This window comes from Gambusia affinis, linkage group LG21 (genome assembly GCF_019740435.1).
Source record: "Gambusia affinis linkage group LG21, SWU_Gaff_1.0, whole genome shotgun sequence".
NCBI lineage: Eukaryota > Metazoa > Chordata > Actinopteri > Cyprinodontiformes > Poeciliidae > Gambusia > Gambusia affinis.
The window spans coordinates 7,621,454-7,636,577 of NC_057888.1; the positions used below are offsets into that span (position 1 = coordinate 7,621,454).

Genomic DNA, 15,124 nt, shown 5'->3' on the forward strand with positions numbered 1-15,124 from the left:
TTACTGTGTTTACCTTCATTCATTTTCCCATTAACTCTGTTCCCTTTCCCTGCTGAAGAAAAGGAGACACACCGTGTGTTCCCTTAGAGATGGTGTGTTAAGTTTTCCATCATTAAAAATGGTTTGTATGTCAACCAAAATAATCATAATTTGGTCTCATCTGATAGAGCCCCTTCTTTCACGCTTCCTGTTTGAATGGAAAACTACAACCATTACTTCTTTTGGTTTTCTATCAGCAATAACTTCATTTTTGGCACTTTGTTTTTATGACTCCTGTAGATTTGAAGAGTACAGACCAGTGCCTCTTGGCTTCTTCTTTTGAATTGCATGAGTGGACTCTAACCAAGTAAACATCTTACGAAAGTAGTTGGTTGCACTGAAATTGAATTTGTGACATCAGGAACCATTGCCTATACCTGCCAAGGAACTTGAGCCCATCTCCAGTGGTTATTGAGCAAAAGGTGAGGCTTAACATGCACATATCACCAATCCATCACAAGAACAAACAATTACGCATAAACATAATGAAATATAAGGACAATTTAGAGACCAAGTAACCAAACACCCATAATTTTACAGTGTGGGAAGCTGGAATATCCAACATGAAAAGTCCATGAAGAAAGACCCAAGGCCAGGATCTGAACCCAGGAACGTTTTGCTGCTAGACAATAGTGTACCAACTGCACCACCAAGTATGGTATATTAAATCTAAATTTTGCATTCACTTCAAAATTAATTTGTTGGTCTATCATCTGAAATATCAATAAAACCCCTTTAAATATGTAATTATACATGTATAAATAAAGTTTGGCAGGGCACTGCATGCTTCCTTTGATAAAACTTCTGCGTAAAATACCAAGTTATTTATAGTTTGACATTTCAACCCCATGGAGTCATTAAAAACAAAACAGTATTATCAAGATGTAGACTATTAAAATACACATGATGTAATTTGGCTAACTGAATAAACTGTCTTCATATCTAAAATGTTACCGCTGTGATTGTCTTCAATAAAAAAAGGTGTGTATGTGCATGTGGGGTGGGGGCTGAGTTTAGAGGGGCCAGATGAATCTTTTGAACGTCTACTCCAGGATACAGCTGCATATGACTAATTTCAAACTCCCCCTTGTAGGGCCCCTATGAAAAGCCATTTCACAAGTAACACACATCACCAGGCATCTGTTTCCTGTTTTCATTCTTTGAGTTATCTTATTTTCCTTATTTCCCCCTCACCTGTTACAGTTCACGTTCCTTCCATCATGCAGCTTTGCCGGGACACAAGAGTGTTCAGAGTCACAAAAATAACTCCAGATGGGATCAGCATAATTTTTGAGACAATGTTTAATTCGGGCATATAAAATAACAGCTTAACCATGTGAACACCTATGAGGAGTAATATTGCAGTAGTTTCTCATCGGTTGGTTTCAACATCCTTCCTCATGGCCAGCATGGAAATATCGCTGGATTTCTTCCGGATCTGCTAAGTAACCCCGGTTTTCAGCACTCATGTAATACGGGACCATGTCCTCTCCTGGCAGCATCCGCTTCGGGATCGGCTGCCCCCTCATGAAGAACGGGACGGGCTTGATAAGGATTCCTGTGAAAATATAATACATCGGCATGCCTTTCATTAAAAAAAATAAATACTGCGATTAATTAGCTGCATTATTATTGTTTATTTACCGAGACTTATGGGATCGTAGAAGCTGTTGGTGATGATGCCGCCGTTCCGTTCGATAGCAGCTATGGCTCCTTCAGTTGCTCTCTGAACCTCAATGTTGATTTTTGCAGCAAAAATGTCAGAACCCTGAAAGAAACGTTAAATAGATATGAACTGGAAAGACAACATCAATAATTGTAATCTGTATTTAAACCCTTTGGTAACTTTCCTTATTATGCCAATATAAGTCTATGTTAGGTTTCTATGTTTTCATCATGTAAACATAAAACACGATGTAAACTGTTGTGTCGTTATTGAATATATATTCATTTAGCTGAATATATTAAAACTGTTGATGTGATCTTGCTTAAGATCCATTGTTTTGTAAAACTATTCATCCCATTTTCATGGATCAAATAAAAATTTGAATGTCATTTACTGGGTTTTTATGTCACGAACCCAAACAAAGTAGCATATATTTGTCAATGATTTAAAAACCGCTGATTTTAAATCAATGTAAATTAATTATCAAATAAAAATTGTAAATCTGTGGTGTGCGTTTATATTCACCTTCTCTGAGTCAATACTTTCTAGAAAACCTCCAGCTGCAGTACATTGACAATGAATCGACCCAAATCAATCAAGTACTGCAGTCTTTTCAACGTTAAAGGCTGGTATTGTGGACGGCGACTTGTAAGGAACAACAACAGAAATGTACTTATTACACCTGATACTGTTGGTTCAAGAATGATTAAACACAACCTTAATGAAAACCAGAGCTTATTGGCTGCTTAATATTAATTCCGATATGAACAATGACATTTCCATAGTCAAAAGACTTGAAATGGTTTATAGAGCTGATAATCAGTTTTCGAGTAAGCATGAGTCACCAGGGAGAGTGAATGCAGACTTTCCAAACAAACTGTGTATGCTGAATGTCCTTCATGATATTAGCAATACCACTTGTTACTCTTAAAGAAAATCTCAGCCGCTAAGTTACTTTGTGATATAACAAAAAAAAAAAAAAAAAAAAAACACGACATGCTAACGATCGGTCGATTCCGCTCACCTTGAGAGCAATCGGTTTATTTTTAGCAAATCATACTCAGAGTCTATTAGCATTTTCTGTGTCCCTAATATTGAACTTAACCAAGTCACGAAACAGTGTATTTTGTTTACCTGTGGCCTTCATTGAAGCCATATTTAGGAATTCTCAAGTAGAAGGGGGTCTGTCCCCCTTCGAACCCCAACCGAGGTCTGGTCCCTCTCTGCCGCTCTCCTTTGTGGCCTCTCCCGCTCCTGTTACCTCCGTGCTGTCCTCTGCCCCGCCGCTTTTCCTGCAAAATAACAACGGCTTTAGATTAGCTGATGCACTGCCTTATAAAGCAAGCAAATGTTATGCTATTATTGTAGCATATTAGCTGCTAACGGTAGCCACAATAAAGAAAAGGAAAATAAAGCGTACATTCTTCCTTGCTCCTGGTTCAGGACGTAAATTTGCTAAAGTTATTCTCGGTAGATTTTGCAAAACGTCTAGTGCTTTACCGCCGGGTATTTTAGGGAAAGACATGTTTCTGCTGCTCACATGTCAAGTTAGCAAACCAAGGACACAAGATCACGTGACAACATGGCAGCGGATGTGATTGTTCTTTAGAGCCATAGGTTGTTTCAAATTAAAAGCATGTCACTCAAACTCTGCCTCGTTCAAGGCCTCCACAAAACCAAGCTGTACAAAGCACATACTTAGAAACTAAAATATTATGCTGTTAAACAGTGGCTCAAATTCAGTAAGACATAAAATAAGTTGCTGTCGTGGATACGAACGAATACTGCAGGAATGCTGCCACAAGGAGGCGCCAGCCAGATCTTGTTAAAGTCATGTTCAGTCATTAAAAAGATAGTACAGCCACGCCAACAATTACAAAGATGAATAGGCAAATAAATGTAAAGATTTGAAATGAAATAAAATATTATAAATTATTATTATTATTAATCGCCTATCCGTAGGACAACTAGACCTACGGATAGGAGGCAGCCTATTTTAAATCCCCTTGTGGTAAAAACATATGAAACATCAATAATTGTAATCTGTATTTAAACCCTTTGGTAACTTTCCTTTATTATGCCAATATAACGTTGTTCTATATTTTCATCATGTAAACATAAAACACGATGTAAACTGTTGTGTCGTTATTATTATTATTATTATTATTATTATTATTATTATTATTATTATTATTATTATTATTATTATTATTATTATTAGTAGTAGTAGTAGTAGTAGTAGTAGTAGTAGTAGTAGTAGTAGTAGTAGTAGTAGTAGTAGTATATGCCCATCAAATGTATTCAGTGCCATTATTTTTTAGGTGTAGTTGGTGTTTATTCAGCAGAGGACTTAACTCGGTTTGACCAGAACCAATGAATAACTTGTATTGCTAAAGAGGATCAGTTAATAACCAATCAGGTAGCTCCGGGGGCGGGACTAAAACAGCCCAGTCAGTTGGAAAACAGCGTCCTGGTAGCTTCTGGAGAGACAGCCGACCGTTTGTCTTGTCACGGCATTCAACTTCCAGAAAAGAAAATTTAGGGTTTCTGTTGGCAAAAGGAAGCCGAGTACCTTTCACCAGTTTCCTCAGTTAAAATATTCTCCTCAGTTATAGTTTGTATTACCTGCTAAACACCTGCTTAGTGTCAGTGGTTAGCCGAGATCGACTAAATTGTGGCTGCCTCAGCGCTGTATGTGCGGTAACAACATGTCAGCGCCTTTACCTGCCATCGTGCCTGCTGCCCGGAAAGCCACTGCGGCGGTGAGTAATAGAGTCGTTTCAGAGAGCAAACTTTCTATTTAAAGTCGGTCAAATCCCCAGCTGCTGCCTTTAAAGAGTTAAAGAACAGAAGCTGCTGAAGATTTGACAGCTGCCAGTCTCTACCTCATGTTTACAGACGTGCATGTTCTGATTTATAGGTCATTTTTCTGCATGGCCTTGGTGATACTGGGTAAGTATTCCTGCTTTCTTATCAGACTCAGAATAATTGGTGTTAAAGATAAGCTAACGGTGCTTCTGCTTGATTTGTTTGTTATTGTTTCAAATTTTACAGGCATGGATGGGCAGAGGCATTTGAAGGCATTCGAATACCTCATGTGAAATACATCTGTCCACATGCGTAAGTCCTCCTGGTGTGTTTGTAGAGCAAATTATGCCTTTAATATATTCAGTACTTTCATTTGCTCTGCAACTCTCATTAATTCTTGCAAACATGTCTGAACCTGCAGTCCTGCAATGCCTGTTTCTCTGAACATGAGGATGTCCATGCCTGCATGGTGAGGCCCCAGATTGATTTTTATTATTATGTATTTATTTTTGAAGAGATTTAGAGTTCCAGAATGTTAATGTTTGTTTTTATTTAATGGTATGAAAAGTGCAGATTGACTTTCCATGGGTCCATTTTAGGAGGTGCACCAATTTGAAATTGGGCATATTTTTGATCACTGATTGTCAGCTATGTTTTTTTTACCTGCCGACTTAGTTTACTTTTTTAGAATTATAGATTACAGTGAAATACTTTACTTCCCCCTGATATTTTTTGTCATCACCATATTTTTTGAGTGGAAAAATTGAGCAATTATATGTAAATAACGTTCAAAAGGATCAATGAAAATCTACAAATTGACTAAAATTTTGCAGGTGTTGATCCAGATCAGGTTGCTATTCATAAATTCAACTAAAAAGAATTAAAGCAAATTTCTTCACTCCTTTCAAAACCTGCATTATTGCTCACGGTCTTTTAAAAAAAATCTTCAAAATATTGATGTGTAAAATTTTCAACAGAAGACTTTTATTTTTTATGAGATTAAATTAAAATAACTGTGTATTTGAGAGAATGGATTATACCAGAAACGGATGTGGTGACAACATTTGTGTGAAAAAGCAATTGTTACACAGTTTTGCTTTTTAACAACAACAAAAGAAAAATCCAGACAAAATATGTATGAAACTCTCATTTAACTGTATTGATAAATTATATAAATGAATTATTAGTAAGTAGAAGGATTAGCTTAATTAAAACTGCAATTTCTTTGTGTATTAAGTTGATTTTTTTCTAGAAGCTGTTAAAGCCTTTTGTGCTTCTTCATATGTCATGTATAAACAGAAAATATGCTTCTTCATAATTTTCTAGTTATGAAAATTATGAAGAAGAGATGAATCATATTCTAATATTTGTGTATCCCTACTTCATAGTGATTCTGATGCTTATTCCACCATTTATAGGTTTGATATTTACGGGCTGAGTCCAGAGGCCATTGAAGACGAGACTGGTATCAAGAGAGCATCTGAAAACGGTAAGTTTAAATAATGGTTGAAAAACTTTACTCCCATATCTTCTGATAATAAGGTAGTTGTTTTTTTTCTATTTTGTTGTGCAGTTAAAGCTATGATAGATCAAGAAGTGAAGAATGGGATACCTTCACACAGAATTCTCCTGGGTGGATTTTCGCAGGTAGGCGTTTCATTTTTAGAAAGTGTGAGAGTGTTATTTAGGCTCCTGGTTTTCCACAAGTATGCGATCGACAATAACTGCACCCCATCAATTTTGTGGTTCAGTGTTCATAGATTTTTCTGCGGAACATAGATTATTTGTGGAAGCTTGCATAGCTTCCACAGATTCACTATGAAAATATTTTTATTTTCATAGTGAATCTAGTGGAAACTCAAAACAAATTTCAGTAACTACCAGGTTGTCTTTGTTGATTTCTGGTGAAACAAATTACTTTATTGATTAAAAAGAATACATACACTTGGAAAAGTATGGGAATATATTTGTACCACCAGACTTTTTTTTTCTTTTTTTTTTTTTTTACCCATTGCATTATTTAAACTTTCTATCCATCCACTGACGTCTACCATAATATCTGCATCTTTTTATTTGACCTTTGACACAGCTTCTCCTCCCTTCATGGATGTTTGTTGTCTCTGTGGGTGAATTTAATCAAATAGAAATTACAGATTTTTTTGGGTTCGTTTTTCTCAGGGTGGGGCTTTGTCTCTGTACACGGCTCTGACATCTCAGCAGAAGCTTGCCGGTGTGGTCGCGCTGAGCTGTTGGCTTCCCCTCCGTAAATCCTTCCCTGAGGTAGAAAACCAACAGCACCTCTACATTTACAGCTTCATTTAAATGCAGCATCAGAAATCAGTAATAGTGAGTGTAGCAGGCACAACAAGCAGAACATGATCTTGACAGTAAATTTTCTTAAAAATGAGCACGTAAGCCACTTCTTTTTTTTTTTTCTGAACCGTCCCTTTAATGAAACCATGCTGCAGGGATATTCCCTTTCTGCTCATAATCTGTCATAATCGGATCATAAAAACAATCCTAATCTCTTCTATTCTCAGGCGGCTGCCAACAGTGCTAACAAGGACATGCATGTCCTCCAGTGCCACGGGGATTCCGATCCCCTCGTCCCGTTTATGTTCGGCACCCAGACGGCGGAGAAGATGAAAAGCCTCATCAACCCGGCCAACGTCACCTTTAAATCGTATCGCGGTCTACCTCACAGTGCCTGTCCAGAGGTCAGTCTGCAGGCAGTCCTCTCTGAGAAGCAGTAACACCTCTCATTCAGTTGGCGTTATATTCTGCATCTTTTTGTTCCTCTGCAGGAAATGATCGATGTCAAGCGGTTCATAGAGAAGCAGCTTCCCGCTATCAGCGACCAGTGAGTGGGGCCTCTCACTGACTCAGTGCTGTCCGAGTCCTTTGGTCTCGACTCCTCTAAGATTTGGTGGACTTACGACCATGAACTGTACCTGACAGTAAATGTGTGCTGCTGCTCCATAGGCCCAGAGAGACCCCGGGTTTCCTGTTAGCCTGCGGAAAGGCCTGACTGAGACAATGCTGCATCTCCTCTGGAGCTCCACTCAGTGTTACTGTAGAGGAACGTTAGCTGCTTGATCGCAAAGCATGTTGCCACTGAGACGAGCCATTTTTGCAGGAACTCTATGTATTATAATAACTAGGGCTAAACTTTGAAGTTTAATACTGACACTCTCACAATAAATGGCCTGTTGTAAAAAAAAAAAAAATTAATAAAAGCTTTTGTAATTCAAATAAGTGTATTTATGAGCGACATATCCCTTTAGCTGCACGAGTTGCTTTAGCAAAATTGCCGTTTTGTAGAGATACTGTAATCAGGCATTTTCTGGATGGTTCAGATTTTCCTTGATGTGCCGAGCTTCGTCCGCAGTGGGTTTTGGTCTGAGGAATAAATGAAGAATTCGTTTTGCAAAGACTGTTTCTTGAGAACAGTCTTCTGTTCTCAAGTCTGCAACAAATGGTAAAAATATGTTGCATTTCCCTTGACAGGGAGTATTTTTGAATCCTACTGAAAGTAAATTGCAGGAGGGTTTGAGCCCAATCCGGAGAGGTATCAAAGACAGAACTCACATTTTCCTGATGTTTTTCTTTTTCTAAAGATAAAAAAAAAAATTACATTATTTTGCTTTCGGATCATGCCAGTTACTTTTGATTTGCCGCACTGTTTTATTGCTATTTTTGGTGTTGGTGACTACAAACTGACAGATAAATGTGCACGCATTACAGAGTAAAGAAGGGGTCATTTCACTACTACTTTTTTTGGCTTTCAGATTCTCTATAAGTTTTAACATAGACTTGTATTTGTTAATCACAAGCCGCTTAAGAACCATATTTATTTTAGGAAAGTCCATGCTGAGTTTTTGAAGTTCAGATATTATAGATTTTGATTTAGAGCTGATTCAATTGGTTTTGTTGCTAATAAAGAGTGAAATACTCTGTTACATTTAAAGCCAAATCTAACACTGTTGTTTTGTGGCGGTAAGTTTGGTGATCCAGAAGGATAATCAGTCCAAAGACGCATCCAGGCTGTTATTTTTTTTAATGAGATCAAATAGGCTAACTAGCTTAGCCCAGACCTCAACCCAATAACTGAAGCTCTCACAGTAAACATGCTAATTTAAATCAGCTCGGCTGATTCTGCCAAGAAGAGTGGTCAAATATCCGGCAGAATTACATTACATGCTTGTTGATGGCAACAAAATCCATCTGACCATGGTGCAACTTGCTAGAGTGAGATTTAACCAAAAAGTAGAGGGAGTCCATTTAAATTTTGAAAAAAAAAACATGAAAATAAATAATAAAAAGCACCAGATTAACCGTACAGATGCACATAACGCATTCATATAAGCTTCTGTATATCTAGCTGGTTAAGGGGTGCAAATAGGTCACTAAGGCAACCCAATAAAGAATTCGCAAAACATTTAATGAATGCTCATATCAAATGAGAACAAGAACAAATGATTGTGCTTTATTTAATTTGTGAGAATTCAAATAGCTATTTCACACAAATTCCCCTTATTTTTTTTAATCGTACATAAATATATCAGTGTTCATGGTCATGTATTCAGCATATTTTTCCCTGTTCTGTTGAAATTAAATATATAACTAATATCACAGTTTTGAAACACGCAGACAAGATCGATCTCTGGGTATCAGCTCATCGAGTTGTAAAAACCTTTCATATATATATCTTTGAGAAGAGCTGAAAGCACCAACATGTGAAGTCATTGTCGCACCGTTCACGTCGGACTAAAAGGTGCTTGTGTAGAAGATGTTGATCCAAGGCACTTTCCTTTCTTCCTAAGGTACATTTAAATAAAACCTACAAGTTTCTACAAGAACTGAATATGCATTAAGGCTCACAATATACCTAAATACAAATGCAGTGCTCACAGATACATGCTTTCCCGCTTTAAATAAGGTAGAAAAGTGCAATGTCAAGCGCTAGGGAATATATTTATATATACTTATATATGTATAAAAATATAGATATGTTTTCTGAACAAATACAGTAACAGATGCCAAACCTAGCTTTTGTTCTTGGTTGCTCTGAACGATTAGGAAATCCACTAATCATGCGGAAATAAACAGCAGTTATCAGCTGGATAAAGACTGGCTTTCAGCTGGGTTCATTTTCCTGTCTGTCTTTCTCTAAATAGCAGGTCTCTGACTTTTTACACAAAAGCTCCTCCTTTTGTTTCAGTATGTGTGTGTTTGGGGGGGATGCATGCGCTGAAAAGCTAACGGTGTGGCAGTGGAGAGAGTTTATGGCTCGGGAGGAGGCTCCTCCAAGCTGTTCAGTAGATCTGTGTACGCTGGCGAGTTTATGTAGCGAGGGTACGAGTCTCTCTGCATCAACGTGTAGATCTGCTGCTGAGCGTCGTCGAATGTGCATGAGGTCGGCTCCAGCATGTTGCGGTTTATCACCTCTCGTACTCGGGAGTCCAAGCTGACCTGTAGGGCAAGGAAATGGTGAGATGCTGAGTTAAACGACGTATAAGGAAAGTCAAAAAGTTTTTGTTTCTTTTCAAATGATTTATTAGGGTAAAAAGACTTCCTAAACTACATTGTTTTGTTCAAGTTCACTAACCACACCCTTCCCTGTTTACTTATTTACCTGCAAAATGAGGGAATTATGAAAATCGAACAGAATGAAATAGGCTAAAAGATCTCAAAAATCAATACATCATGCTCTGATGTAAAAATGTTCAAGAACAGATGTTCAGTTGGAGGAAATCCTTCAAACTTTAATGTATATTAGAATAAAAACAGCAAGGCAGAGGGCACATTAATCCCAACCAAATCAAATAACATTATTACCTCTTTAGATGATTCATTTTGTCCACTATTTCATGACAAAATTTGTTGCTAAATTTAACAGGATTACACCTCTTCTCTGACTTGATCGACTTTGTCTCACCTCTTTTGGGGACAGAATGGAGATGAAGTCCTCGTATATTTGGCGGACTTTCTCCTCCACCACAGTCTTATTCGTCTCTTTTTTCAGATCCTCGCAAGCAAGCCAGAACATCATGTTCTCTTCGCTGAACTCCGTCCTCAGGAACTGCCTGAAGCAGCTTCGCCCAGCTGCACTTTTCATCAGCTTCTCAAACGACACCGCCCAGGAGCGAGCTTCGTCCGCAGTGGGTTTTGGGCTGAGGAATAAATGAAGAATTCGTTTTGCAAAGATAGTTTGGCTTTCCTAAAGTCATTTTTAGAGGAGGGCAGTGGGAGTTACCTTTCTTCACAATTGGAGTTTCCTTCTGGCTGCTGCTCAAATGTTGACCTCTGTATGGTTTCTTCGTCACCTCTAACAGTCAAGCTGAAATGATTGAGAGGATGTGTTATGTCTGAGCAGTCAAAACAACAGCAGGAATATTTAATCCCATCTTTTTGTTTGTAAAACCAAGAATGTTGACTAACATCTTGAGTAATTTCCCAAGATATTGCTTCAAAGCAGACAGACTTTATAATGACCTCACTGAAGTATTTATAAACCTTTAGCTCCTTCAATTTTCTTTTTCATTTGACCCAGAAACCTAAAATTGATTAATGATACGTGGTTGATAGGGTTAGAGTTAGGATTATTCTCCATCCAATCAGACCAAACTTGAGCAATCTTGCAAAAAACAAATGTTGAATATCGCATTCTATTTTCCTTTCACTTAACAGTTATGCGCTTTGTGCTGGCTTGTCACATAAAGTCCCATCGCTGGACTTTGACTACTATTTCACTTATTTTCAGTCCAGAACTCCACCTAGCAATTGTATTACAGTACAGGTACAGAGCCAGGAGAAAGATGGTTAGCATCCCTACAGAACCCGCACATCCTGGATACAAACAGTTTGAATCTTTATCTAGAGCTCAGGGTTTCAGGGCTGTATTTGTGAAAATTAGTAGCCACAGAGACAGTTTCTTCCCCCAGATTGTCTCTCTGAAGAACACAATGAACACTGTACAGCCAGAGAAGTCAGCCACTGCTGTGAACCAAAATAAGAATCTTTGCACTCCCACATCTATTCTTCTTTTCCTTCTTTTGATCTTTCTCTTTTTCTTCATTTAATTCTTTCATTCTTTCTATATAAAAATTGTCTATGAATACCTTTATACATATATTATTTCTTTTATCCATTATTTTATTAAGTCAGCTCTTGTAGACAAAGTCAAATTCCTCCATTGTGCACACAATCTTGGCCAATGAGTTTTGATTCTGAACGACAGATCAAGAACACTCTGAAATTTTATTTTTGCATCAGGTCTGACTCCCCTGATGCAAAGTGAAAGCAAGCATCTTAAAACATTTACGCAGTCAGATATTTATCTGGAATTGCGTGGACAAACTGATGTTTGTTCCTCATTCAAACTGATTCAGCACGTATGGCAGGTTCACGCCGATCCGCTGGGACCACCTGCGTCAATAATAAAATGCGTCAACTACCTTGTTGCCCCTGTGGGTCTCACCTGTGCATAATTAAAAGCAATTCGCCGCTTCTATTACAGCAGCTGGCCCCGGAGTAATTGGTTCAGGTGAGAGTCCCCTGCGAGCCATCCCAACTGGGAATGTGGCTGCTGTGCAATGATTAAAACCAAATTCATATACAAGTAGAGATAAAAATGAATTACTCATCTCCTGTGAAGTGCATTAGGGTGGCTGCTCCCAGAGGAAGCTCGAGTCAGCCAGGGATAACTGCAAAACAGGTTAAATCCCCGGAGACAGCTCTGCGTGTGACCACTGAGGTCCTGTTGTTCTGGGAGGAAGGGTGAGGTTGAGTGCGATCTTTCAACCCTAAGAAGTAGGGCTGAACTATGGAACTTTTTCCTTCTAAAGAAACCATCCGGTCGTGGCTAACATCTCCCCAAACTTTGCTGGAGAATGTTTTATGGTCTGGAGGAGCAAGACTGGAACTTTTCAGTATTTATGACTGGAAAAAAGGCACTGCTCATTGTAAAGAAAAGAACACCATGCTCACAATGGAGGATGGTGGTGGAGGTGTCATGCTGTAGGGTTATATTTCTTCAGATGTCTGAAGCTGAACTCATATGCATAACACTTTTTCAGCTTTTTAGCTCCAAAAGTATTAAAACCCAAGTATAATTTCTCTTCCATTTCACAGTCCTATGCTACTCTTTGTCGGTCTATCCCAAAAGTCTGAATAATGTAGTTACATTCATCTGCAAGGCAAACGGATTGCAATAAAACTAGTACACAAAAATGGTTTCCAGCATTAGTCTGGCATTGGCTGCTAGTTCCAATGGTGGTGTGTGTCGGTTACCAGGAGCAGCTACAGCAGCAGCACCAGCAGAAGCAGCAGGCGTTTGAAGCGTTGGTGGGGGTGTTTCCCATTTTGTGGCGCGCTTGGAGGACACTGGCAGCTGCTTCCTGATGAACCTGCATCTGTCTCTTGCGCATCTCCGCCCGCTCTGAGCCCATGGACTGCAAGCAGAGGAACACCACAAAGTTAGAGGGAGGTTGGAGCTTTCACTGGAAGATGGTAAAAGCACAAAGAGCAGAGAGACCCTGGGCTGGGAATCGAACCCAGGACCTTCTTGCTGCAAGGCAACAGTGCTACCAACTGCGCCACTGTGCAGCCCTGTTTGAGATTCGTCTAGTTTAATTATTTTTGTCTCCTGCTCATGTTTCTTCGTTTTGCCTTTTGAATTCAGGGTAGATGCACTGATGTGCTTTGAATTGTAGTTCTCATGAACTAAGTGCTGGACTTTCTGCTAGAGTCAAATTTGTGGTTCTGTTGACTATGTGCAGCTCCTGACCATCATGGTACCACCACCAAGATGTTTGACTGTAGACATGATGATCTTCTTCTGAAATGATGTGCTAGTTTTTATAAGATTTATCCACATCCATGTTTTCCTAAAAGTAAATTTTTTGTCTTCTCAGTTCATAGAATGTTTCCCTAAAATCTTGAAGATCATCCAATTGGCGATGGCCATTTGAGTATTAGTTTTCTTTTCAGACTTTGTTCAGCCGTGGCTCTGTCCTTACAACTTTTCCATGGATGTGTTTTTCCCCCAGTCGCTCTCCTGTTATTGAATCGGGAACCCTGCCCTTACCAGAGGTAAGTAAAGTCTGGGGAGCTTTAAATGGTTCATTTGTAACTCTCAGGACGAGTCACTGGTTGGCTCTTGGCATAATTTTGGTAGGTTACCAACTTCTGGAAATGTTCCCCGGTATTTTGTAAGATCTCTTCAGTCTTGGGTGTGGTGGGTGAAATTTGGCACAACAGTCCTCTAAAAATATGCTTAAACCCAGTTGCTTCTTTATCTCCTTTATTCTTTGTCTCTTTTTTAAAACTAACAGTAAATTAGTTAAATGGTCTGACATATTTAAAAAGCATACTACACTGAGTACCATCTGAGTTACATTTTAACTGAATTACCTTTTCAATGATATTCCAACATTTTTGAGAATTTATTGAGAATAACTTATATTTGTCTCCACCTGTTACAGGAGATGCATTTTATAGAATACATTTTGACATTCAGTGCCATTTTCTGTGCAGCTTTTTAGGTTCTGTTAAGACATCTTAGTGCAAAGTGGAAAGGATACTAATGCTAGATGCATCCAAAGCAAACTCGATTAAACTGAAATTTAAAAGAAAAAAAAATCTAAGAAGAATCCCAGCATGAGGAGCAGCTCCCCTCCTCTCTGTCAGAGAGCGGTTATGACAGCGGCTCGGCGTCACTCCTTGGACCGCAGAGATCGCATCCATCAGTTGCATCCTCGGGAGGATACGCACGCGTGATGGCACACACAAGCATAGCTCTCAGCCCAAAGCGAGCGGCCATTTATAGAAATACAATGAAATCATTTGATCAGAAAGGCTGATAAGATGTTGCTTTCCTCCCTCTTGTGTTTCTCTTTTAGGCAAATAGCCCTGACAAATAAAATCTGAAAAGGACTAAGTCGGTTTAATTAGCGACGATTACACAGAAGTCATGATGAATAATTCAGGAATATTTATATGGATGCTGGAACATCCAGAAAAAGATGCTCCTGAATGATCCGCGTTATATTTTTGTTTAAAAAAGCGTAAATGCGATAATCTTCTTAAACGTGATCATGTTACAGGGGAAGGGAGGGGGGGAAACAATCCAATAAATCGATTACTTACTGTGTCACCATGAATGCCAGAATACAGGTGATTTTCAGCTCGATCACATCCGTCTGCCTCCGACTTGACACAAACCAGTTGGTTTCCTCTCCGCGCATGCGTTCCTTGGAAGTGTGAAAAAGATTTCTCTGCAACCACATGCATGCAGGCACGGCCACAACACGATCTGTTGAAGCCACGGGAACAAACAGAGATCCTGCAAGACTTCTTCATGACCCAAGTCAAGGCTTATGACTCCAACACTAATCAGAAATCTTTCTGGAAAAATAAGCAACAGATGCTGATTATAATTTAACTGGAAAGAAGCAAATGTGTTATAGTTTCAAATAAATAATAGATTTTTTTATTGGAGGAGAGCTTTTGCAACTCGATATGGTTCTGAACCTCTCAAGCTGATAATATTTCTTTCAAATACCAACACATTTTGCATGTCAAGGCTCAATTCTGTCGAACATCTGGAAA

General features: G+C 38.8%; 3 protein-coding genes across 3 annotated transcripts; 1 reads left to right on the plus strand and 2 right to left on the minus strand.

Annotated features, from left to right (window-relative positions):
• Positions 1 to 1,424: 1,424 nt before the first annotated feature.
• mrpl15 (mitochondrial ribosomal protein L15) lies at positions 1,425 to 3,320 on the minus strand. Its single transcript, XM_044105521.1, is given in 5 exon segments — positions 1,425 to 1,597; positions 1,684 to 1,862; positions 2,231 to 2,350; positions 2,840 to 2,997; positions 3,126 to 3,320. Coding segments are annotated over 5 exon segments (735 nt in total). The 5' UTR covers positions 3,231 to 3,320.
• Positions 3,321 to 4,139: 819 nt separating this feature from the next.
• Positions 4,140 to 7,759, plus strand: lypla1 (lysophospholipase 1). Its single transcript, XM_044104276.1, has 10 exons — positions 4,140 to 4,467; positions 4,626 to 4,657; positions 4,760 to 4,825; positions 4,935 to 4,982; positions 5,932 to 6,002; positions 6,087 to 6,160; positions 6,692 to 6,793; positions 7,054 to 7,230; positions 7,318 to 7,373; positions 7,496 to 7,759. The coding sequence occupies exons 1-10, from the start codon at positions 4,399 to 4,401 to the stop codon at positions 7,539 to 7,541; spliced, it is 741 nt and encodes a 246-aa protein (XP_043960211.1). The 5' UTR covers positions 4,140 to 4,398; the 3' UTR covers positions 7,542 to 7,759.
• Positions 7,760 to 8,960: 1,201 nt separating this feature from the next.
• On the minus strand, positions 8,961 to 14,875 carry LOC122824074 (regulator of G-protein signaling 20). Its single transcript, XM_044104277.1, has 5 exons — positions 14,663 to 14,875; positions 12,806 to 12,966; positions 10,770 to 10,853; positions 10,452 to 10,686; positions 8,961 to 9,985 (listed from the first exon to the last, which is right to left on the minus strand). Exons 1-5 carry the CDS (start codon positions 14,873 to 14,875, stop codon positions 9,797 to 9,799), a joined length of 882 nt encoding a protein of 293 aa, XP_043960212.1. The 3' UTR covers positions 8,961 to 9,796.
• Between the last annotated feature and the right edge of the window lie 249 nt (positions 14,876 to 15,124).